We start from the raw sequence: 25612 nt of genomic DNA on the forward strand, positions 1-25612 counted from the left end.
GTTTAATGATAGTCATCGTGTTTAAAAATAGTAATCATGTTTACTGAAGCCTATCTCAGCTGCACTCGGGCGGAAGGCAGGATGCTCCCTCGACAAGTTGACACCTCATTGCAGGAAAATAGGAATCATGTTTATTTATAATCATAATGTTTGATATTACTTAAATTTAAAAATATTAATCATATATAACAGTAATAATAATGTTAATTATGAATTATGTTTAAAAATAATAAACATGTCAAACATTTAAATCATGTTTATTAATAATCATATTGTGTATTAGTTATAGATAGATAGATAGATAGATAGTACTTTATTGATAGTTATGTTTAAAAATAGTAATCATGTTTAAAATAGTTATCATGATAAACATTAACTTTATGACAATTGTTAAACATATTTTGATAATATTAATCATGTTGAAAAAAGGAATCATATTTGCTATTTTAAACAAGATTACATGTTTGATAATCATCATGTTTGATATTAGTTATGTTTAAAAATGGTAATAATATATCATATATAATCATAATGTTTAATATTACTTGTTTAAATAGTAAAATAGTGATCATGTTTTAAAATAGTAATCATGTTTATTCTTTTAGTGTCATGATTTAAAAAACACAACAATACAAAGTGACTGAATAGCTAGTGGGCGGGTTCTTAGCTCTGATTGGCTGTTACAGGGACGAGGCGGGAAAGAAGTACCCCAAAACGTCTCAGAGATTGGCTGAATCGAAAGCAAAGGCGGCTACAAAGATGACCAGCGATTGGCGGAAGGCGGCGTGGTCGCACGCACTCCCGGCAGTTTAAGAAAGAACCCAGGCAGGTTGACCCGCTCCTAGGAACCTATTGCGACGGAACCGAGCCCGCCAAGACGAGGTCCCTCCGAAGAGTGAGTGGTTCACTTCCGGGCCGGCTGAATCAAGCGTGTGGGTGACTTCCGGCAGAAGCCAGCATGGTGCAGCCGGTTCCGCACATCAAGCGACCCATGAACGCTTTCATGGTGTGGTCCAAAATGGAGCGCAGGAAGATAATGGAAGAGTCTCCAGAAGTTCACAACGCTGAGATCTCCAAGCGGCTCGGGAAGCGCTGGAAGACACTGGGAGAGTCGGAGAAAGTTCCGTTCGTCCGCGAGGCAGAACGTCTCCGCCTCCAGCACATGGCCGACTACCCGGACTACAAGTACCGACCGAAGAAGAAGACCAAGATTGACGAGACCGACAAGATGAGCAGAACAGCCAGCAAGCCCAAAAGGGCGAAGCCGCTGCTCGGTTCCGACAGACGAAACCAGCGCGCCGACCCGCCTTACCGCTACGTGCTTAAACGGGACTTCAGTGACTCGGAGGACGACTCTGACGACGAACCGGGCCGCTACCGCAGTCTCAGTCTGGTTTCTGCTGCCACAGAACCGGAAGAGTCGAGTCGGCTCTTCTACAGTTTCAAGAACATCACTCGTCAGGCCACCGGAACTTTCTCCCCCGACTCCTCATCCCGGTCCAGTTCTTCCTGCTGCGGGGACGACCTGGACCAGGACCTCCCCGTGGAGGGGGCTGACTTCCCGGCCAGTCACCACTCCTCAGAACCGGCGAATCTGAGCCTGTCTCTAGTGGACAAGGACTTGGACCTGAGCGGCACAGAGCGGGGCCGAGGGTCCCACTTCGAGTTCCCAGACCACTGCAGTCCTGAACTGAGCGAGCTGATCACCGGCGACTTCTCAGACCTGGTCTTCACTTGCTGAGCTAAACTTGACGTCATCGTCGAACCTAAACTAGACTTTTATTTGAAGAAATTTTCTATTTTTGTAGTTTTTCACGTCAGCTGACTTGTGTTAAAAAGTGACACACTTTTGAGTTCTGCTCCTTGTTTTTGTGCAATAAGTGACGTCATTGACTGAATAAATCGGCTCAACTCACCCTGGAGGTCATCTTTACAGGGGGCGGGGCTCATGTGGCTCCTTTTGGTCATGTGACCTCAGTGAAAAACCCAAGATAGCTTAGTTCAGTGGTTCTTAACCTTATTGGAGGTACCGAACCCCACCAGTTTCATATGCGCATTCACCGAACCCTTCAGTGAAAAACATATTTTTTTTTCAAATTCAAGACAAAGATATATGTTTTTTTACTGGTGCACAAAATGAACCCAGCATGAACATCACCTTGTTCAAAGAACAAAACCAACACAGTGCATGAACTCACAACAAATTACACACCTGCAAATCAGTCTGACTGCTGCTCTTGCCGTATCCATAATACGCCGATGGGGAGAAGTTTTTATTTACATGATGAGTCGGGTGTGTCTTGATCTCCGCGGCGGAGGGTCCACGGAACACCTGAGGCCGACTCGCCGAACCCCTAGTGTTCAATCGAACCCAGGTTAAGAACCACTGGCTTAGTTAGCTGTAGTATTAGCTCTGTTTTTGACCGCGATATCCTGTATGTCCCTCTGATAGGAAACTGAGGGGCAAAGTTGTTTCCGCAGTTAGCAAGCGACCAATCAGGAGACACTGGCGAGACAAGCTGGGCTACAAAGAGCTCGCACAGTGGTCCCCAACCACTGGTCCGGGGACCGGTACCGGTCTGTGACTCATTTGCTACCGGGCCGCATAGAAAAAAAATTGTTATTTATAAACTACCGCATTTTCTCCAACTTAACTTCCGCCTGTGCCACTAAACACACCAATAAGCTTGTTAATAGATGTATATTACACCTCCTTTTGTTATCATACATGGGACAGTGCACATTAATGGACATATAAAATGTTTATGCGCCAGATTGTAGCCAAAGGCTAATTTTTCATGCCCATTTTTTTTTGCTAATATCTGCCACACGTAGAAAGCCGGTCCGTGAAAATAATACATACATTAAACCGGAAAAAGGGTTGGGGAACCCTGAGCTAGCATACAGAGAAATGTAGCATTTACAAAATATGTATTCATGTTATCTCAAAACTTGGACCCCTTCATCACAATCAAACAGGAAGCAGCATTAACTTATTTAATTCTTTATCATGCACATAGTCTATTATTCCATCAGAGCATCTTTATTCTATCACTTGACATCTCATACTTTACTTGTCAACATTTCAGACATTAAAACACGTTTAAAAGAGGAGTTTATCTAAGGCTGGTTTGATCAGCTGTCAATCACATGCTTTTGTAAACACGCTAACAAACATTTTTTTGTTGCTTTTTTAAACATCCAAATAGATACGACATCAAGCGCTAATTTGACAGTTAGCATGCATCTAGACACAGACGCAAGTCACATGACGTCACATGATGTTACAGGCTTGTGATTGGCTGACGGAGAAGGGTCACAGGATGCTCTCACGCTCCTCACCAAAGGCGACGGCGTCCGCTGACATGGTGCACACCTCGGGTGGGTCTCCGGGCTTCAGGCCCCTCTTCAGGTGGACCACTCGCACATTCTCGTTATTGGGACCGGGCCGGGTGGGGGCAGTGGATGTGAGTGGGTCGATTATGTCGGTGGAGGGGGCGGAGGTGTGGGGTGTCTGCTGCTCCCCCTGTTGGGTGTTGGTGTTGTTGTTGAGCGTGATGCTGCTGGGCGTGCGGTTGAGGTTCCAGGTCTTGGAACCAGACCAGGTGTCGTCCGGGCTGGTGGCCAGCAGGCTGCACTGGTCCTCGGAGCAGATGGACATGCGGGTCACGGCAGCATCCTGGAGATCGGCGGGAAGGCCGCGCTTCCTGGCGCCACCATCATCATCCAGCTCGATCAAGTTGGACCTGTCCAGCTGCGACAGGTCTGCCTCCTCGTCCTGCAGCGAGTGGTTTGGAGAACTCTCGTTGGAGCGCACGCCGGAGTCTGATGAGTCCTTCTTGTCCAGCGTGGCATCAGACAAGTAGTCCTTCCCCTTCAGAGCCAGCGAGCACATACCTGCCTTGGCGTCTCCTGCCATTTTGCCCTCTTTCAGCAGCTCAGACTCTTCGGACTCATCGTCGTCACTGGTCAACTTCTGGTAGCGCAGACCACCACTCGCCTTTGACTTAAAGTCAGCGACATCCGGGAAAAGCCCACCTCTTTCTGAGGAAGTCTTGCGGGCCAGCAGGGATTTTGAGGATCCATGGTCTCCCTTTTCATCTTCCTCTCTGATGGGATCCAGAGCTTCACTGTTGGCCGCAAAGTCGGTGTTATCATTTGCTATTTTGACAGCGGCCCTCTTGCTAAACGACTTGCGTCCATCTTGCTCCGCAGCCTCCTTGCTCCTGTCCTCGCAAGGTGGTGTCATGAAATGTCCGGGCTGAGGCTGGACCAGCTTCTCCCTGCCGCTGCCACCTCCCACCTCCAGCTGTGCCATCTGAGCGATGTACTCTTGGTAAGCGTCGCGGTACTCGGCCTGCTGCTTGTCCGTTAGCCTGACAATGTCGTTGCTTGATTCCTGGGAGTTCAGGCTCGTCATGCTGCTGGTCCGTTGAGGTCCGACCTGAGGACGCATGCAAGCATGGAGCGTTCTTTGTGTGTAGCAGCAATGGCATAGCTTCTGATGCTGATGTTAGCTAACTTTCGTTCACTCACCATCCATTGTGCATTGGCGTGACGTGGCGGCTCGTCCAGGCCCAGTGTGCTCAGCTCTTCAAAGCTCAGGCTGAAGCTGTACATTGGAGACATGTCGCTGGGGGCGTTGCCGGTACGGGGGGGAACCCCAGCCCGCCGGCCCGCCTCAGGGAGACCTGCGACAATGCTGCCTTGCTCGCTGGCGGCCTCCTCGTGCAGCACTTGGTTCTCTATTTGCCGCATGTCCAGCACCTGCAGACACAGGAAATGAGGTCAGCACGTGGCAGTCAAGACTTGTAAGTGTGGCGAGCGTTTTGGCGTTTTACCGTGGCTCTAAAAAGTTGCCAGTCTCCAAAGTTCATGTTCATCTCCTTCTTGAGCTCGTCCACGTTGCACTGCGACAGAACTCGACCATTGACGTTGGCCTACGCGCACAAACATGACATCATTCTTTACGCTTGGGATACAGAGCGTCGCACGTTGGTCGTAACAATCACTGACCTTCCCGATGGTGGCCGTGTACGCCGTCAGCATGCTCTGGTCAATGCCCTCAATATGACGCACACGCTCGCACACGCCGTCTGTCGTCATGGAGCTGAGGAGGGTGGGTGGAGTCCCCGACACCACAGAGGCGGAGCCCTGGAGGAGACACTGCGGTGTAATGTGACCTTGCCATCTTAAAAACAAATCATTGCTCTTTGCATGAAATAAACAGGTGCATGCAGGAAAATAGAAAATAAAGTAGAACACATTTTAAAAAGCAAACTCCTCCCCCTGTCCCGCACGCCCTGTGTGTGTCATGGCTGACAGGTACTTACAGGAGTGGCACCCCGGGGAAAGGAGCTTTTAACGAGCAGACGAGGAACAAGGTGTGATGGGTAGGACGCCATGATGGGGCGTGGCAGCTGGTGAAGGTGGTGGGGAAAATATGGCTGGCAGAAAATCAACACAATGAAAATGAAATGCAAACAAGCGACTGCTCACTTCCTGTGTAGTGACGTACGTACGGTCACATTTTGGAACGAGCTGAATCAACACAAAGACAAAACATGATGATGTCACAACAACCAGACTTACCTTCTTTCAGTGAAACAACTCACCTGACTCTCAGGCTCCTCCCCTAAATACAGGTGTGTGTGTATGTGTGTGTGCTAGAGGGAGAGAGAGGGTGAGGGCCAGGACTCACCCTGTTATAGAAGGGGTGCTGTGGTCCTGCCATGCCGCTGTAGTAGCTGCTGTGAGGCGGCGGAGAGACCACGGCCCCTACTGGCTGGCTGAAGGGGCCGATAAAAGAGGCAGAGGGCGAGCAGGTGGATGAAACCTGACTGAACATGGAAGTGGGACGGGGCTGAGCGTCCTGCAGCGGGATTGACGGATACGTGACTCCGCCCATGTTCACCTGCTCCCGGGCTGCACGGACATCTGGACAAGGTAAAGACACATCTGGATAAGACATGCACACATCTGGACTAGGGTTGTCCTGATACCAATATTTTGGTACCGGTAACAAAATGTATTTCGATACTTTTCTAAATAAAGGGGACCACAAAAAAGGCATTATTGGCTTTATTTTAACAAAAAATCTTATGGATTAATAAACATATGTTTCTTGTTGCAATTGAAGAACAATTTAGTCCTTAAATAAAATAGTGAACAGACAACTTCACTTTTAGTAGTAAGTAAGCAAACAAAGGCTCCAAATTTGGCTACTGACGTATGCAATAAGATATTGTTTTATTTTTTTATTAATTTATTTTGTCAAAATTATGAGATAGAAGCTGTAGAACATTTATTATTAATCTACTTGTTCATTTGTTTTTAATATCTGCTAACTTTCTTTTTTCTTTATTTTAACATGTTCTATCCACACTTCTGTTAAAATGTAATAAACACTTATTCTTCTGTTGTTTAGATGCTTTACATAAGTTTTGGATGATACCACAAATTTGGGTATCGACCCGATACCAAGTAGTAATACGATCATACCGTGGTCATATTTAAAGTCCGCATGTGTCCAGAGACGTATTTCCTGAGTTTATAAACATTTATATAATTGTTTTTTAAAAAAAGGAAAAAATATTTTGTGATGAAAAAACATATTGATGTAATCATTGCAGTATCGGGCAGCACGGTGGCAGAGGGGTTAGTGCGTCTGCCTCACAAAACGAAGGTCCTGAGTAGTCGTGAGTTCAATCCCGACCTCGGGATCTTTCTGTGTGGAGTTTGCATGTTCTCCCCGTGACTGCGTGGGTTCCCTCCGGGTACTCCGGCTTCCTCCCACCTCCAAAGACATGCACCTGGGGATAAGTTGATTGGCAACACTAAATTGGCCCTAGTGTGTGAATGTGAGTGTGAAAGTTGTCTGTCTATCTGTGTTGGCCCTGCGATGAGGTGGCGACTTGTCCAGGGTGTACCCCGCCTTCCGCCCGATTGTAGCTGAGATAGGCTCCAGCGCCCCCCGCGGCCCCGAAGGGAATAAGCGGTAGAAAATGGATGGATGGGCATTGCAGTATCGACTAGATACGCTCTTGTACTTGGTATCATTACAGTGAAAGTCAGGTGTAGATCCACCCATGTTTACACTGAGGAGCGCTAGTCTGTTAGCTATTGTATCCTCATACGGTGTGTAGTGAAGCATGTTTAGCTATTCCTCGTCATGCAGGGATGATACTTGTAAGAAACTTACTTTATTTGTCGCCATGGAGGCGGGCATTAGTGATTTAGAAGTAGCTAAAACACTGCCGACTGCGGATGGACGTTAGCCGCTAGCTCGCTAGCCACGTTTAAAGCACCTCTTGTAGAGCGGCGTTTCAGTGTTATAGCTTCACCTTTATCGTTAATCTTTAAGCCTAAATGCGGTCATTCTCCCTTTTCTGTTGACACACTATCTGCCCTAAGTACACCGGGATTGTGCGCTGCCTAACATGCTCCTCTGCTCGTAAACCAGCAATGTCACGACGAGACAACGGCGTGCCGTCATGCCTGCTAATTTAAAAAAAAAAGGGAACCGGTATTTTTTAGAGGCGGTATAGTACCCTTCATGATTCATTAGTATCGCGGTACTTCGGTATACCGTACAACCCTAATCTGCACACGGCAAGGACACATCTGGACAAGAGAAGGACACATCTGGACAAGAGAAGGAAGATAGAGCTCGAGAAGGAGACACCTGCAATGATTTCACGGAGTTTGGGGTCCAGGTTGACGGTGCAGGGCAGGAAGGTCCGAATGTCTCGGGCCGTCAGAACTGGCGTCCGTGAGGACAAGAAGACTTCAAAGCTGCGGACGTCTCCGTCGATTTCCAGCAGAGGTTCCACATCTTTGGTGGTGGGAATGTTCTTCAGAACTCTGAAGAAACAAAAGCAACTTTGACTACTTGCTGGTCGGTGTGACATTTGAACTCCCACTAAGACGTGACCGCTGACCTCTCATAAATGTTTTTGAGCGCGACCTGGTCTGCGACGCCGTCGCTCTCCTCCAGGTACAGGATGAGCCAAGACGTCCTGTAAGGCCACTGCTCCGTCAGGTTTATCCAGGATGCCAGGCGGTCCCAATTAAAGGAGATCTGATTGGCTCTCAGCAGACGACCTGCACACATCACATGACCTCAGCTCCTTCATCAGCTTAGTCTGACAATAATAACAAACATGTCAAGACTCAAGTTGGTCCTGTCAATCACGTGAGGGCGCTGGTCAAACTGAACTCTCTTCTTCATGTGCTGAATGGTTATTGATTGATCACATGACTGACCGGTCACAGACACGATGTTGAGAAGTCTCCTCATGGTCTGAGGACTGATGTCAGTGAACCAGTCCTCAGTCACCATCAGCTTGGTCAAATCAAACGACATCTGACGAGTCACTGATCGCTGAACATGGCGTCGCCGGTATGTGTCCTGCACACACACAACACAGGTCAGAGGTCACACGCATACACACACACACACACACACACACACACACACACACACACACACACACACACACACACACACACACACACACACACACACCCGGCGGTTGAGGGTGGTCTTGCTTCCAAACTTGGTCAGTTCTCCCAAACTGTGCTGAGACAGTTTCCTGTCCAACTCCTCGTGCCAACCATCAGCAGGAGCGGCGTCCCCATTACCCGGCGTGGCAGTGGTGGCGGCGGCACACATCTTCCTGGCGCTGGACAGCCCTCTGCTGTTGAGGAAGACAGGCAGGTGGACGATGTTCCTCATGTAGTCATGTCCGTTGATGTTGGAGTCCCGCAGAACGCTGTTAAGGTTCTGGTTGATGGCCTTGATGATGATATGCGGGTCGCTGGCAAAGATGGAGATGAAGGGCCCTTTGGAGAACAGGACTCGGACCTGCGGGGCAGCACTGCTGCACATGAGTCTTTCTGTTATCCTATCAAAATAAAGTGCTGTCATCTCACCGTGTCGAGCATCTGCAGAACTTTGTCCTGTTCGCACGAGTCCAGTCCGTCGATGACGACCGCCAGCCTGGTTTGGTGCTGCGTGAAACCGTCAATGGTCTTTGCCATTTTGGCCATGAGCTCCACCTCGTTCTTGAGGACCTGAAGGGCATGTTGGCTTTAAGACTGGTCTGTTCTTCACGCAGACACCATGGAGGGTCTTGTTCTCACCTTCATGAAGCCTTCGCTCTTCAGCCTGTGCATCCTGTTGGCGGCGCTGTGCAGCCTCTTCCTCTGCGAGTTCATCACCGAGTCGGACACCCGCCACCATGTGCGGCAGTTCAGCAGCAGAGCCACGCCCACCACGCTACCCAGAGCCATCAGCACGCCGTTCACGGTCTGGTTCTCGCTGTCCACGCGAAAGATGGCCAGCAGTGCCATGCCACTGACAAAGCACGCCATCACCAATGCGAAGAGCACAAAGGACGGAACACAACACGTCTTCTTCCACTTGCTCTTTCCTGAACACACACAGTGACACAATGTGTGTGTGAGCATGTGCGTTTGTGTGTTTGTTTGTTAGTTTGTTTGTACCTTGTGTCTCCTCAGTCTTAAACACTCTGAAGAGGCGTGTTGCCAGGAATCCAAACTCTCTCTCACAAGCATCAGACAGTGTGGCGATCATTTCAGCCATGGATGTCTCGCCTCCAACGCTTGACAGTCGATTATAATCTGTAAACAGAAACCTGAAAACACATGGGACAGGTGCAAAATAGTTTACCTGACAGGTGAAACATCATTTAACCCTGCGTGTGGCCTGACATGTGAAACATTATTTAACTCTACATGTTATGTGACAGGTGAAAAATCATTTAACCCTGTGTGTTACCTGACAGAGGCAACATCATTTAACCCTGTGTGTTACTTGACAGGTGCAAAATAGGTTAAACCTACATGTACCTGACAGGTAAAGCATCATTTATCCCTGCGTGTTACCTGACATGTGAATCATTATTTAACCCTACATGTTACCTGACAGGTGAAACATCATTTAACCCTGTGTGTTACCTGACAGGTGCAAAATAGGTACATGACAGGTGAAACATCATTCAACCCTGTGGGTTACCTGACAGGTGAAACATCATTTAACCCTGCATGTTACCTGACATGTGCAACATTATTTAACCCTACATGTTACCTGGCAGGTGCAACATCATTTAACCCTGTGTGTTACCTGGCCGGTGCAAAATAGGTACATGACAGGTGAAACATCATTTAACCCTGCATGTTACCTGACATGTGCAACATTATTTAAACCTACATGTTACCTGACAGGTGCAACATCATTTAACCCTGTGTGTTACCTGGCCGGTGCGACACCATTTAACCCTGTGTGTTACCTGACAGGTGCAACATACTTTACCCCAAATGTTACATGACAGGTGAAACATCATTTAACCCTGCGGTTTAGCTGACAGGTATACCATAATTAAAGCAAGCATGTTACTTGACAAGTGAAACATCATTTAACCCTGTGTGTTATCTGATGAAACATAGTTTAACCCTACATGTTCCTTGACAAGTAAAACATAACTTAACCCTGCGTGTTACCTGATTAATCATAGTTTAACCCTGCATGTTACCTGGCAGGTGTAACATTATTTAACTATCCATACCTGACAGGCAGAGCTCTAGTGCTTTGCTCCGGCAGTTCTGGCGGGTTGACAAACATCAGCTTGAGGAGGAGCTCCAAATAGCCGACATGGCGGGCCAAACGGCTGCTGAGAAGCCACACCCAGTTCCAGTTGTCACCCTCACGGCGTCCGCCAAAGTAAACCACCACTACAGAAAGCCATCCAGACCATAACGTCACAAGAGATGTAGAAATAGGAAACAGGACAGTATGATTGCGTGGAGCTCACCAAAGAAAAGGTATAGCAGGGCCAACAAGCTGAGGGAGACGGCCATGGCTAGCCTGGGGTCAAAGGTGAAGCCAAGCACAGTGGCAACTGATCCGCAGACAAGCAAAGAGAGAAAGACCACCAGCCAAGACAACCGAAACAACGGCTCGATCTGCTGCCCCGCAAATGTCTTCATCTCATCTGAAGGGGAAAAGGGCGTGATGTGAGTACCGTATTTTTCGGACAATAAGGGGCACTTAAAATCCTTTCATTTTATCACAAATCGACAGTGTGCCTTATAACCCGGTGTGCCTAATGTACAACCTCGAAGCAATTTTATTTGGTACATAGTGTAATGATAAGTGTGACCAGTAGATGGCAGACATACATAAGAGATACGTGTAAACTGCAAGATGACGGCAGTAAACAAAACCAAAACTTTAAATGTTCCATTGAGAATATAGAACATTACACACGGCGCTCAAAAATCAGTCAAAATGTTTTTAGTACGACTTCGGTAGGCTATGAAGCCGCACCGCATTAAGCGCATTAAACATACGAGTATTATCATTGTGCATGTATAAAGACTGCAAAATGCCACCTATTAGCAGACATACTACCTGCCGTTTTGTTTCGCAATATTATGCCAAACCAACTTTTCTTACCTTCTGGTACCTATTGATGTGTATTTGGGATCTGCATAAGTTCTAAAAATGTGCACGCATCCGCATACTTGCCAACCTTGAGACCAGGGCCGGCCCGTGGCATAGGCCGTATAGGCAAATGCTAAGGGCGCCGTCCATCAGGAGGCGCCACGCCAGTGCCACAAATGTTGGAGAAAAAAAAAAAAAGAGAAAAAAAAGTTGGTACTATTATTTTCAAATACAAAAAATAATCCCACGTTAATTAAAATGCAAAGTAAAGCCTATTTAATAGAAATATTATTTGTTACAACATTACGCACCCCCCCGCACGGTGCGCCCCCTCGCTTCTCGTATCATGACACTTTTTGGACGTCACCACATCAAAAAATCAACACAAGATGCCAAAACTGTCAGGTGCCCAGGGAAGAAAAAAGAAAAAAGAAGAGGAGGAGAAACGAGAAAAGACAGAGGTAGCAGGTAGGTAACGTTAGCCTACATGACATTATTTGTCTGTTACAGAATGTGATAGTAACCTGGCTTTTTAGCATTAAGCTAATGTTACATGATTCGGCAATTGCTAATCAATAAATAGCTAGTTCTGTTTTAACGTCGGGTTAATATTGTGGAGGGGGCTAAATTGTTATGGAAAATAATAATGTAACGTTAGGTAATTACAGTACTCCCACCTTACATTCCTCAGGGACATTTCTTTCTTTCTTTAGTTTATTTCAAACATGAACACACTTACATCATAATACATCACACAATTTCATATCATTTCATTTTACATCATGCCCGAAAAGGAGTAGGAAGAAGCAAAGCTTATTTAATCCTACCCCTTTCCCACTTCAAAGCGTTTACAAATATATAGAATCATTTACTGACCTTTTTATATAATAAAATAACATCTATGAATTAGTATACAACAGTTTTGTAATATGTAATTAATTAATTAATTCAGTCATTATTAACATACTGAGATGAAGAATATCTTATTTTCAATAAGGTTGAAAGTATTTCTCATAATTCTTCTTCTTTGTACTCTGTAAGCACTATTATTTTGAACAACCTCTTAAACTGGATCATATCAGTACAATTTTTAACTTCTTTACTTAATCCATTCCATAATTTAATTCCACATACTGATATGCTAAAAGTTCTAAGTGTTGTACGTGCATATAAATGTTTGTATTAGATCTTTTAAGCAGGTGTTTTTTGTTTACATTGTTATTGCCTTCTGTTTAGCTAATGTTTGCCCTGCAGGTAATCGTCACTTATATATTAGGTATAGTTGTAAGTAAAAAAAAAAAGGTCAAAGACAAAGCTATTCGGGTTCTTGTGAGTATATACACTTCACTGCCGATGTGGGGGGGCGCCACCTAAAATCTTGCCTAGGGCGCCAGATTGGTTAGGGCCGGGCCTGCTTGAGACCTCCGATTTCGCACTGGAGCCCGACCAAACTATGAAAAAAACTGCGACTTATAGTCCGAAAAATACGGTATATATAAATAAGAGAAATACTTGAATTTCAGTGTACACTAATCTACTCATTGTTGAGTTAAGGGTTGAATTGTCCATCCTTGTTCTATTCTCTGTCACTATTTTTCTAATCATGCTGAACACCCTCTCTGATGATGCATTCTGCTTCGTCTCCTTGTTGTGTGCGCAGTTGTGCACTGCACTCTCTAAAAGCTGTAGATGTTATTGTCACATATGCATGTACAGTAGATGGCACTATTGTCCTTTTTAAGAGTGTCACAACATTGCTGTTTACGGCAGACGAACTGCTTTACGGTAGACAAAAACGTGACTGCTGTTGTTGTGTGTTGTTGCCGCGCTGGGAGGACGTTAATGAAACTGCCTAACAATAAACCCACATAAGAAACCAAGAACTCGCCCTCGATCATTCTACAGTTATAACGTGATTGGGCAGGCACGCTGTTTGTATTGTGGGAAAGCGGACGTGAAAACAGGCTGTCGACACGTCACTCAGGTCTGCCTGAATTTCGGGAGATTTTGGGGAGAAAATTTGTCCCGGGAGGTTTTCGGTAGAGGCGCTGAATTTCGGGAGTCTCCTGGAAAATCCGGGAAGGTTGGCAAGTATGCGCATCCGCCATTGTAGTCCGTGCCGACACCGTAGTCATAAGCTTCTTCTTTTTCTCTACCTTCTTATGTGACATTCATCATCCGCTGTTGCCATTTCTAATATAAAGTAGCGTAAAGTTCTTACTTATATCTGTCAGTAGACTAGCTATCAAAGCGCTAAAAACTGTAGTGGGTTTATATAATTCACCCATGGAACTTTAGTTATTAGAGGGTTCTGGTCGGACGGTTTTTCACGGGACACATTTCCGGCGTTGATGTTGCATTATTGAGCCACGGATGAGAAGATGCAGTTCCATTATTGATTTAAGTAAAGTCTGAATGTCATTAAAACAGTTAGCTCCATCTTTTGACAATTCTTCCACTCCCGTCCTTGCACGCTACACCGCTACAACAAAGAACGGGGAGAAGACGCTTTCGAAGGTGAGCCACGTAAATAGGAGCGCCCACCAAACGGCGCATCCTGAAGAGATCCTCAAAAAGCTACTTTAAGATGGTCTATAAAACATAATCTATGCAACACTTTAAAGAACCACCATCACATGTGATGTGGACCACAAGATAGTGTTTTAAATTTAGAAAAAAATCATATTATGACCCCTTTAATGCGCCTTATAATCCGGTGCGCCTTTTGTGTGAAAATAGACCTGAATAGACCCGCTCATCGGCAGTGCGCCTTTTAATTCGGTGCGCCCTATGGTCCGAAAAATACAGTATGTGTGTGTGTGTGTTCACATGTGAGCGAGTGTGTGTGTGCGCGCTCACCCTCCAGCTTCTTGAGCAGAAAGGACTTGCCGCTGCCCCACTGGGCGTACAGGCCTACACAGATGGGGGGCTGCATGGTGGGCTCGCTCAAGATGTCAGCAAGGGCGGAGCTGTAGAGGTCGTAGCCCAACATGTCTCCATCTGACTCAGTGGGAGACAGGTGACCTGTGGGAGGAGGAGATTTTGAGCGATGGCTGAACAGGCTCGATTGCGGCGGCGGCCTAGCAAGGGGACGTACGGGCTCCAAAGATCTGCGTGAGAATGCTTTTCTGGTGGCTGCAGTCAATGTTGTACGGCGTCTCTCCCGCCTTGTTGGGCCGGTACAGCAGGCGACCATCTTTGGGGTTTCTCAGGAGGAGCTCGGCCAGACGGCGGCTGCGCCCCCGGATGGCGATGTGGAGAGGTGTGTCTCCTTTCTGAGACAGACAAGCAGGGAGACACAGACTAGATGTCACTTTAGTGCTCAGGAAATGTTGGATTTTGGTCAAACCAATAAACTGCTGGAGATGCAGGAAGTGATTATATTGTGACTTTTACTGGGAAGGATTCTCACTTTGTCCACGGCAGACACTTTGGCTCCTTTATCGAGCAGCAGCTCCACGATCTCCACACTCCTCATCTTGGTGGCTTTGATCAAAGGCGTCTCGCCGTCCTGTGGCAGAAAGAGAATGTGGGCTGTGACTTCCTGGTCACTTGTGCAGGTGTGTCAGTGGGCGTGTCTCACCTTGGTGCACATCTCTGTGTCAGGGTTGCACTGCAGGATGTCCCTCACCATGGTGGCGTTGCCTTTCTCCACGGCCCAGTAGAGCGCTGTCTTACTCTCCTGAAAACACATTATCTTCATCGGCATTTGTGTGGACCTGCAAGCATGGGCACTACTTGGAATTCTGGGCGCCCTGAAAGAATATCGGTGTGGGCCCCTGGTCTGTCGAATTTGGCTGCTTCCTCGAAAAAAACTACCAGCATCTTTTTCACGCTGTAATTGTCTACATGCTTACTGGTCAGAAGATACAATAAAAGAAACGTCATTTAAAATCACTACTTACTTGTACACGAGGCAGATGAGGAAGCTTCTTTTTGTTTGAGCTTTCGATGAGTTAACATAAAATGTGAACTTTCTTATGCTGTAATTGTCTATTTGTTTGCTGGTCAGAAGATACAAATCTCTACTTACTTGTATATAAGGCAGCTGCTTTTTGTACGAGTGTGCATGCTAAGTATTGTTGCGGACTAGACATCGATGGGTAGCAGACATTGACAGAACACCCCTCACCTTCAATTTTGTTGTTTGTCAGTGTTCTTGATGCTGCCTGGTGTGATAAACCCAATTTGTTTCCTTTCTTACGATTACTGACCTAACAACTCCGAGTATTATTATGTAAATGATATATTGTTAGTTGTCTTATTCTCATTTTACTGATTTGCAAATGGTATTACAACTCTGATTGAAAATACACATTCAAATAACCACGCAAACTGGTGGTGGGTATTTTATTGTATTTAACATTCAAGCACTGACATGCAAAAAAAAAACAAGTGTCCTGCATGGCTCAAGATAGTCCACAGGTAAATATGTAGCATTTAACTTAAATAGGCAAGTAAAATAAAGAGCACATGGAATACGTTGTTATAAAACAAATATCAAAAACAACAAGTCTCATCTAATCTTAATTGAAGTTTAAATTGGCTTGTTTGTTCATTGCCTTTAGGTTTGTAAATCCAATTGTAAGTCCAATTGTCGGCTTAGCTGACTTTTGTCAGTCTAGACTTAGACTTAGACACACTTTATTGATCCACAAGGGAAATTGTTCCACACAGTAGCTCAGTTACAAAGGATGGAAAGGGTAAGGATGGAAATAATAATGCAGGTATAAAGTAGACCAAAAATGTATCATAGTACATTGAAAATATAACATATGTAATATTCACATATTATATATACAGTATACAATATATACCGATATATTATATTATTATAGCAAGGTTATTTAGCCTCTCTTGGCTTGTTGTGGATCTGAGATACTTCTTAACTAGTTTCAGTTTGCTAAACGCCCTTTATCCCCCTGCAACAGTCACAGGTAATGTTATCAGAATAAGAAATACTTTATTAATCCTCGGAGGGAACTTGATACAAAAAGTCAGTGTAAAACTGTCCCAAATTCTAAATAGTCTTTTTTACTTTGTTGATGTCAGCTATTATGGCGGTTTTTTTAAATTTGATATAGCTATGAAATAAAACAACAACAACAACAACAACAACAAATCTTTTACATCTAACATTTTTCTATTTACGCGATTCAAATGTCCATGCACTAATAACCAACTAAGACCTCATTAAACACGGTAACGTGACTGACCTTCATCAGATGCTCATAATCAATAATTACTTGGTAATTATTCAGCAATTATTAATTACTGAGTAGAACTTGAATGTGTCATAGTACAATTCAATGCAGCCTCTGAATGGGCGCATGCTGGAGCACTGTTCGACAGGGATATGTGTGAAACACGTTGTTCAACAACCAAATGGCGACTTTTTTTTTTTTTGGAACTGGCAACTTGTCCAGAGTATAGCGCGGCCAGATGACAGCTAACGGAGGCTACAGAGTCCAGCGTGCGTACCCATCAAAGGTAATGTTACAGACATTAAATTAATGAATAAGTAGGCTAATTGTTACAACCCTGGGTAGTTTTACTCTCTCACCAAAACGTTTTTTGGTGTCCTGGGCCCCTGCTTTGCTGCTCCTACTCCTGGCATCGCTATTTGCTGGAGTTCGCTCGCCCTCATTTAATGGCGATGAGGAAGAAACATGGGAACAAGAAGAACGAACTGCGGTGTGGACTAAATATTTTTTAAGAAGGGGCTAAGGGGGTTATTGAAATGTTCAAAATTACAATATTGTATGACCTGGGGCTTTGTTTTATTTCGGATTCATTAGTATGAATACATATTAGTTTAGTGTACGAATAATCATTTTGTGTGGGCCCTTGTGGGAAGTGGGCCCTTGGAATTGTCATCACCTTTCCCCCTATACGACGGCCCTGCCTGCAAGGTCACATGATGGTTGCTCACCTGTCCTCTGATGTCAATGTCGGCGTATTTGTGCAGCAGAGCTCTGACGATCTCTACGTGACCCCCCCTCACCGCTCCGATCAGCACCGTGTCGCCGCTCTGCACGCACACACACAAACAGAGTGTGACCGTTAAAACAAAGATTGTTGCGTGATGGAGCAATGCGGGGTTGCGGCGTCTCACTCGATCGGGGATGTTGACGTAAGTGCCGGCGTCTAACAGGTCCTGCACGATCTCAGTGTAGCCCTCCTTGGCGGCAATCATCAGTGCTGTGTTGCCATCTTTGTCGGTCATGTTAACGTTTGGGTTCCTCTTCAGAAGTTCCTTTACCACATCCGTGTAGCCGCCCTTCACCGCCACGATCAGAGCCGTCATGGAATTCTGTTTACACAGAAATATGTCAACAAACACTTTTTACATGTGCAGCCTGCTGACTGCCAGCTTACCGCCCCCTCCTGGTCGACATCCGCACCGTTCTCCAGCAGGTGCATGACGCAGTCAATATGTCCTTTCCTGGACGCCCAGATCAAAGGAGTGGTCCCATACTTTCACACAAACAAACATACACAACAAAGTGAGTGTGAACTAAACAAGCATGTGTGTTTCTCTCCCCACCTTGTCAGAACAGTTGACTTTGGCTCCGCCCTCCAACAACAGTTTGACGATGTGGCCGTGTCCCCGTCCCGACGCCCAGATGATGGGATACACGCTGTATTGCTGCATGGACAACCAGCATCAAAACGTGCCATAATGTTGATGACCATGTGACTGCTCTGAAAACAGACAGGTGAGTTACCTGCCCAGTGGTGTTGGGGTTGGCCCCCTCCTCCAGCAGCACTTTGGTGACTTCAATGCGACCTTTGTAAGCCGCCCACATCAGTGCCGTCCACCCTCCCTGTCACACAAGCACATCATTACAACACGACTACAGGTGTGTGATTGGCTGATCAGACAGGAAGTGCACCATGTCGCGATGCTCAATGTAAGCGCTGTTCTCCAGCAGCTCCTTCACCACCTCCACGTGACCCTCCTTAGCGGCCGAGATCAGTGCCGACCAGCAATCCTGACAACATACACACGGTTACCATGACGACAGACCTCTTGTTGCCTGGCAACCACGCTCCAACCATCCCCCACGCAGCTAAGACCGTCTTGACTGCATGAGTATGCGTTTGTTTCGCTCACCACATCGTCCAGGTTGACATTGGCTCCTCGCCTGATGAGTTCCTGCACGATGTCCAGGCTGCCCTGCTCGGCCGCCAACATCAGCGGCGTCTGTCCATTCTGTGGACGGCCAAAGACAACAACAAAATTGCAACACAGACCGCACTCCCTGTGCTAATTTCGAGTGAAATTTCGAGTGAGAGCGAGCACATACATCGCTGCGTCCGTCCACTTCATTAAAGCGGTCCAGATGAGCCCGAAGCGCCGTCAGGTTTTCCTCCTCCACGTAGCTAAACAGGTTCTGGATGGCCAGCGTGGTCATCTTGATGGACGTGGTGGTGTCCATGTTGGTGGTCTGTCAGTCACTGGTCTCCTGCAGGTGTACACAAACAACGACACACTGTCACTGCGCTCCCTGCTGGCCGCTGATGGCATAGGCTGGCTTTCTGTTTCAGATGACGTCATCCATCTAAACACCTGTCTACACATTATAATCATCTTTTGCACAAGCATACAGTGAACAAATCGATTCAACGGTTATTATTTTCAGTGGCGACGTTACCCGTTTGATCTCATGCATGAATTATGTTTATGTAATCTAAATAATGTAATTGATAATATCTCATAATGAAAAAAGGCATTTTCTTGTTTCTCGTGTGTCCAATTTGTAAGATGCCATTTTAAAGCATGAAGACAGCCTTTTGCAGTTGCCATGGAAACAGACGGCTCACGGCCATCAGACAGAAAAAACATGTCAAATGATATCTAATACATTTGGTGACATTCGCAGATCATATTGGTTGGATAATGGATTTTAAAGCTCATACAAAATGTCTCATATGTGCTTAAGGTCATTGCAGTTTACGTCGCAGCGGAATAACCTTCGAGCTGATTCTATGACGGTGGGTCGTAAAAAGATTGAATAACAGCACAAAAACACACGTTTTACAATAATGTACCATGAGAAGCGTTTTATCATGCTCGACGTGCCAAATGTCAATCAAACTTTGAAATGATGCTGAGGAATGTCATGATAAGAAATTGATCGTGTTTACCAGAAAAAATCACGAAGTTTGGGTTCAGGTGGTCAGGTTCGGTCCGGTCAGGATTGTGGAAGGTGTTGACGTGCAGGCTAGAGTTTTTGTTGATGGATGTCAGCCAGAGATCATTCTTCATCCCAAACAACAGCAGCCATCTTGATGAAGACGATACGCACATCAAGGTAGCCCTAATTACACACACATTTCCGTTTTACTGCTGACAAAATAAGAGCATCAACAGGGTTTGTCGCTTGGAAACTTCATAAAAAAATATTGTTGTTGTTTTTATCTGCTTGTATTCATCTATAATTGTTCTTGTTAGTAAATTAATATTGTCTGAATAGTTGCAAAGTCGTTCGGGTTCATTGTGACGACTTAATAGTTTATTTTGAAAGACTTCAGATATTGGCCACAATGAGGCTCTTTACAAATTATCTGTCTATACTATTGATGGACTGCATATAGAAATATTTCAACATTAGCATTCTCGACGTTCATCACATTTCAACTCTAATTAAAAATAGGTTTTGGGCTAATGGAACAATAGAAAACGCTGACAGTAATAAGAGGATAAGGCTATTCCATGAGAATACTGTATTGTTAGACGAGCCAGCAGGGGGTACGTGTTTCCTCCATAATGGAAGTTCAACATTCAAGATCTTAATAGTTAATTCGCCACCTTATATTCAAGACACACACAGCATTAAAATCACGTGTATTCTCTCCGCGATCAATGTCAAGATTTAATGTGTCGTCATGTTAATAAGATCAAAGTGCAAAACGCAGATTTTTCCTTATCTCTTTGTTCTGTAAGGACGATAGAGGGCATAAAGACAACACACAAAGACAACCTTGCTCTTTTCCATCCTACTAAAATGGAAGAACCTTTACGTCTTTATGTCTGACGGATTGTTTTGGGCTTTTATAAAGTATCTGTTTTCTTAAGGAATGGTTGCGATTGGGCTTCTTCACTACGCCAACAGATGGCGCAAACAAGCCATCTCAGCGTTTTTATCGAATAGAAGAAGACTTCACTTTTTTTTAGTTTTGTGTTGACAGCAACTAGCAGCCAGCAATTAGCTGCTTGTGTGAAGATGTCTGCTGCAGAAGACGACACAGAACTGAGGGATCTTCTCATCCAGAACTTAGAAAACAACGGAGTTCTAAACAAGCTCAAGGTCCGTGCACTCCACCGTAATGTCGCCACTTTTGTGTAGCAAATAGGCAGTTAGCAGGCTAGGCTAAAGTAGACCAGTGACTTAACATTAACACTCATCACTTTTTAAAAAAAAATAATACCTTCAACAGTGTCAGCTTAGTTTAGAATGGTAAAGTATTAAACTCTCCTGTCCAGACTGTATCTTTTGTTAACGTTTTTAGAAGACATCGACCGATATGGGTTTTTTAGGGCTGATACCGATTATTAGTAGTAGTCAATGAGGCCGATAACCGATATTTGGAACCGATATTAATTTGCAGTAAAAGTTCTTTAAACATGGATAGTACGTAAACAGCTGGACAAGACTTTAAATTGTTTTTTTAACATTCTGCTTTAGGAAAAGTTGGACCAGTAGCGACACAATGTTTTATGAAGCGCTAATGTTGTGGTTCATTTCGCACCAAACAACATCAGGGATTCCACAAATGCTTTTATCATGTGTGTCTAATGCTGCAGGTCAGAGAGGCATCAACATTTGCATTTCAAGATATGGTAAATCTCATGGGAAAATTAGTATAATTATGGGATTTCTCTACATCACACTAACTCGCCATTTACTCAATTGTACACAATTTTATAGCAGTCTATGCATTTAATACATTGTAAGGCAGGGGTGTCAATCTCATTTTAGATCGGGGGCCACATTGAGAAAAATCTACTAAATCACGGCACGATAACTTTAACTTTAGATTGTTTTCTTTGTTTAAGAATAGAACAAGTATATTCTGAAAATATACAAATCATAGTGTTGCTGTTTTTTTTTACACTTACATGTTTCGGTTAATAGTATTCTATTATTTATTTGTTATTTATACTTTCTGAATAAATTATGTGATAATGTAAACTCCATCCATCCATCCATTGTCTACCGCTTATTCCCTTTGGGGTCGCGGGCGGAGCTGGAGCCTATCTCAGCTACAATCGGGCGGAAGGCGGGGTACACCCTGGACAAGTCGCCACCTCATCGCAGGGCCAACCAAAAAATTATATCAATATCAAATTACAGGATGTTATTTATGTTGTTTAAACATTTTCCTCGACTGGTGCACTAACATCATGTGGTTTATATATATATTTTTTTACATACATCTACAAAGATGCAAAGAATTGCTATTGTGACATCTAGTGGACACATTTAGAACAGCAGTTTATTTCTTTAAAAAATTTCAGGCAAATTTTTATACTTGGCAAACTCATCCCACGGGTTGGATAAAACCTGTTTGGGGGCCTGATCTTTTCCTCGGGCCCTACATTTGACACCCCTGTTGTAAGGTTCCCGTGTGAGGAACCCTGAAATATTGTGGACACTTAAATAAAATCAATTCCAGGGTCCTTCACGTAGTTTATAGATGAGATTTTTAAAGCTGGTTTACATAATTGTTTTAGCTGGTACCTGCTCCCCTTTCCTTATAATAAGTCTCCTATTCAGGGTCAGAATCATCTTTATTGCCAAGTATATTTAACACACAAGGAATTTGACTTGGTAGACTGTGCTCTCCTTGTTAAATGCAAAGAAAAAAAATGCAACAAGTATGAGAGAGCATAGTGCCGTGGCGGGCATCTGCGGCCTCAATATGTTTACACAAAGCAAACATTTTTGGCAGAAATATATTTTATGTCATCTTCATGTCCATCCATCTCTGTCCAGTCATCCATCCATCTATCTTCTACCGCTCTGTCACGTTATGTTATTAAATCACGGAACATGAAACTCTACACACGTCTTTAATGAGCCCACGCTGCAAATGGTGCTGACGGAGGACGAAAACAGAAACGATAAGAGAGGACAAGAGATAAGAAGGACAAAACCTGGATTTCCCAACAAAAAAATGGAAGCTTTGAAAGTTAAGCAGAAGAGACATATTGTGTACAAGTGACCAACATTGCAGGAAGTAGAGAAAGGGAGAAGGAGTGGGGGGGCGTGGCGGCAAAAGGACTGTGGTGAAAATAAAAAGGCAACTCTTCACAAGCGGGGCAGACAGGCTGATGAGCAGTGGTTATAACTTATCCACTTCACTAATAATTTATTATATACAAAATATTGGTATTTAATGTGTATGTATTGTATCTGCTGATGGAGTTCTGTTGTGTATCAGCGCTGATAATTGGTGGATCTCTAGTTTTAGCACATAAATGTGCAACCGCGCTTTTTATCACCTTTGGATGATGTTTATGTTTGGAAGATGTCATGCTTTGTTTTGTCAATACCGTTAATGCCAAGGAATGTCTCTGTTCAGTGCTGCAAGTGGCCTTGACATTTAAAAATGGATAATTCATTGTTTTCTTGTTTTGTTTGTAGGCGGAGATGAGGGCTGCTGTGTTTCTGGCATTGGAGGAACAGGATCGTCTGGAGGTGACGGCTGACTTCCACGTGTGTTTGTGGCTATCTTGTTTTTCTTGGTACTGATGACATTTTGCTGTTCTTATGTACTCAGAACAAGACACCGTTGGTCAATGACAACCTAAAGAAATGTCTCAACACGAAAGATGGTCAGCTGGTTCTTTGAGAAACTTCTAAGTTGGTCTTTTATTTTTCACCAATGGTCATGTGACTCACTGACATGCTGGGGTCCTGACTGCTTATGTGTCAACAGGTCGTCTGGTGGCCAGTCTCATTGTGGACTTCCTGCGAGTGTTTCATCTCGACTTTAGCCTGGCCGTTTTCCAGCCGGAGATCAACACGGTGAGATTCCACCATGTGACACCATAGCACTGTGACATAATGACGCCATCACGTTCTGTTTGTGTTTGCGAACAGCTGAGTGGTCTGGACAGTCGTCAGTTGCTCTGCAGCGAACTCGGCCTGTCGGAGGCGGAGCTGAACACTAACTCACCTGTGCTACTGGAGCTCGTCCGACGAGGGCGGCACAAAGTCACGTCCATCATGGCCGCTGAGGTGATGTTATCATTGACCTAATTTTGTTTCACATTTTTGTTTCATAATTTTTGCTGACTTAGTTTTAACTTTAGCGTGTCTTGGACACATGGTAACTAGAATTGGGGAGAGCTTTTTTTCCTACTTGAAGCTTATGGGTCTCGACAGCGAAACTCACTCAGGTAGCAGAAAGGTGATGGTAGCTGTGCTAACGATTCCTTTCTCTATCCTGTGAGTGTTGCTGACGTCATTACACTCTCGTCTTTCAGGTGGTGTTAGACGAGGACAGAATCACTTCTCCACCTGTCAACAAGGTCTGTGTGCATAATGTGACACCAAAAGGACAATATTACCACATCCCCCGTCAGCTCATAATGTTTCTGCTTTGCTTTATGTGTGCACCTGAGCAGGTCGCCATCTCTGGTGGCGAGGAAGAGGAGCAGCAGGACTGCGAACCTGTTAAGGAGGTGGACAGCAGGCCTATGTCTTTAGCTCCTGACCTGCGCTTGGGCGTGGATGTAGACGGGGACATGGAGGAGCACCAGGATAAGGATGATTCCTTTTTTGATGACCCTAAGCCTAAACCCCAGAAGACCTATGGCTGGTGAGGACATTTGTCCTCTCTGTGTTGTTGATGTGCTCTAATGGTGGTATTTCAGGCAAGGGGACACTGGCGGAAGCAGGCAGCGTCCACCAGAATTGTTGTCAGAGGCGACACAGATACCAGAAGGAGGAGAAGGAGGATGCGCATCAGAAAGGATTCACAGTCAGACGGGTCATTTTCAGCTTCCCACTGCGAGCGATGTCTCACTTTGTCCGTTTGTCCAAATAAAAATAAACGTTGTCTCCTAACAGCATCAAATTCCAGAGAGAAAGAATTCCGAGACCAGAAGGTCTGCAGCAAAGCTGATCCAGGTGAGTCTCTGCATTTAAGTAAGACATGAACCCAAACAAAGGCTCCTGGGAAGTATTTCCTTGTCTGAAAAGTGTAAACATTGTTTGTGTCCCCACAGAGGACGATGTTGAATATGACGACGACTTCAACAGGTACCCTTTAAAAAGTTTTTTTGAGGAACCAATAAACAGTTCTTCTATCTCAAACGTTTTTAAAACGTGTGTTTTAGCAATCGATCTGATCTCTACAAGAGCGAGCTGAGCATCAGCGAGGACATCGAGGAGGTTTCCATTGAGGGACCCGACAACAGCGAAAAGGTGATCATGCCTTAGTTGCACAGGCACACTTTTGTTTGACCTAGTTGGACAGCTTCTCCTCTTGTGTGTTGTAGCTGGAGTACACAGTGGACGAGAGTGTCTCTCAGCTGAGCCACAGTCATGGCGTGGACTACATGGAGGAGGTGGCCTGATGATCTTCTTGTACAGTTTTAATAAGCCAATAAATGTAAAGTCACTTAACACCAGTGTCATCCTGCAGAAACAGTTTCATCACGCACCTTCAAACGGTCATGTCCATTGAGGCATTAGGGGCCGCCATCTAAACAATTGGAAACACTAGGGGGCACTGTCGCTTGATTATCGTCAGAGTTGTGTATACAGAGAGAATGGTCAACTAAATAAACAGGTGTCCTATTTGCTATCAAGGACGTGTGCGACTTCACGTAAGCATTCATTGCAGTCGTTTTGACGCAAGTTTGTCTAACAAAATAAACCAAAATATGTAGTTTTAAACATACTCCAGCTCATATACTTAAAATAAAGCATGTTTTTATTTTGTCAAAATATAATTTTGCGGCCTTATTTATGCACTCCTTGGAATACATTCATGCAGTGTTTAGTGAGCAGCAGGCTGTATAACACGCTCCTGCCGAAACAATTAGCGTAAAATATAATACACAGAACGACCAAGAAAACGTTTTACCCTTTGCCAAAATTCTCTTTAGCTTTGACGAAATTGTGA

The 25612-nt window shown here is 44.8% G+C and overlaps 3 protein-coding genes across 6 annotated transcripts; 2 read left to right on the top strand and 1 right to left on the bottom strand.

Annotated features, from left to right (window-relative positions):
• Positions 1-447: 447 nt before the first annotated feature.
• Positions 448-1917, top strand: sox11b (SRY-box transcription factor 11b). Its single transcript, XM_061929093.1, has one exon. It carries the CDS (start codon positions 959-961, stop codon positions 1739-1741), a length of 783 nt encoding a protein of 260 aa, XP_061785077.1. The 5' UTR covers positions 448-958; the 3' UTR covers positions 1742-1917.
• Positions 1918-2983: 1066 nt separating this feature from the next.
• Positions 2984-19784, bottom strand: kidins220b (kinase D-interacting substrate 220b). 3 transcript variants are annotated; one of them, XM_061929991.1, is made up of 28 exons: positions 19619-19784; positions 18778-18936; positions 18585-18683; positions 18364-18462; positions 18196-18294; positions 18015-18116; positions 17846-17944; positions 17583-17780; positions 17400-17498; positions 15051-15149; positions 14880-14978; positions 14565-14742; positions 14327-14491; positions 10836-11015; positions 10590-10755; positions 9508-9659; positions 9145-9434; positions 8935-9075; positions 8528-8866; positions 8266-8410; positions 7941-8103; positions 7685-7863; positions 5702-5937; positions 5334-5447; positions 5017-5154; positions 4842-4940; positions 4537-4767; positions 2984-4444 (listed from the first exon to the last, which is right to left on the bottom strand). In XM_061929991.1, exons 2-28 carry the CDS (start codon positions 18907-18909, stop codon positions 3317-3319), a joined length of 5169 nt encoding a protein of 1722 aa, XP_061785975.1. In that variant the 5' UTR covers positions 18910-18936; positions 19619-19784; the 3' UTR covers positions 2984-3316. The 3 variants fall into 3 exon arrangements, with proteins under 3 accessions (XP_061785975.1, XP_061785977.1, XP_061785976.1); XM_061929993.1 differs by lacking the exon at positions 5334-5447; XM_061929992.1 differs by lacking the exon at positions 5334-5447 and having other exon boundaries at positions 5017-5166.
• Positions 19785-20070: 286 nt separating this feature from the next.
• Positions 20071-25110, top strand: cep43 (centrosomal protein 43). 2 transcript variants are annotated; one of them, XM_061929341.1, is made up of 12 exons: positions 20071-20781; positions 23122-23175; positions 23258-23312; positions 23417-23505; positions 23581-23718; positions 23967-24011; positions 24108-24301; positions 24357-24472; positions 24553-24612; positions 24711-24744; positions 24822-24909; positions 24984-25110. In XM_061929341.1, exons 1-12 carry the CDS (start codon positions 20698-20700, stop codon positions 25059-25061), a joined length of 1035 nt encoding a protein of 344 aa, XP_061785325.1. In that variant the 5' UTR covers positions 20071-20697; the 3' UTR covers positions 25062-25110. The 2 variants fall into 2 exon arrangements, with proteins under 2 accessions (XP_061785325.1, XP_061785326.1); XM_061929342.1 differs by lacking the exon at positions 20071-20781 and having other exon boundaries at positions 23120-23175; positions 23258-23340.
• The last annotated feature ends 502 nt before the right edge of the window (positions 25111-25612 follow it).

The sequence above is a fragment of the Nerophis lumbriciformis genome, linkage group LG34 (genome assembly GCF_033978685.3).
Source record: "Nerophis lumbriciformis linkage group LG34, RoL_Nlum_v2.1, whole genome shotgun sequence".
Classification (NCBI taxonomy): domain Eukaryota; kingdom Metazoa; phylum Chordata; class Actinopteri; order Syngnathiformes; family Syngnathidae; genus Nerophis; species Nerophis lumbriciformis.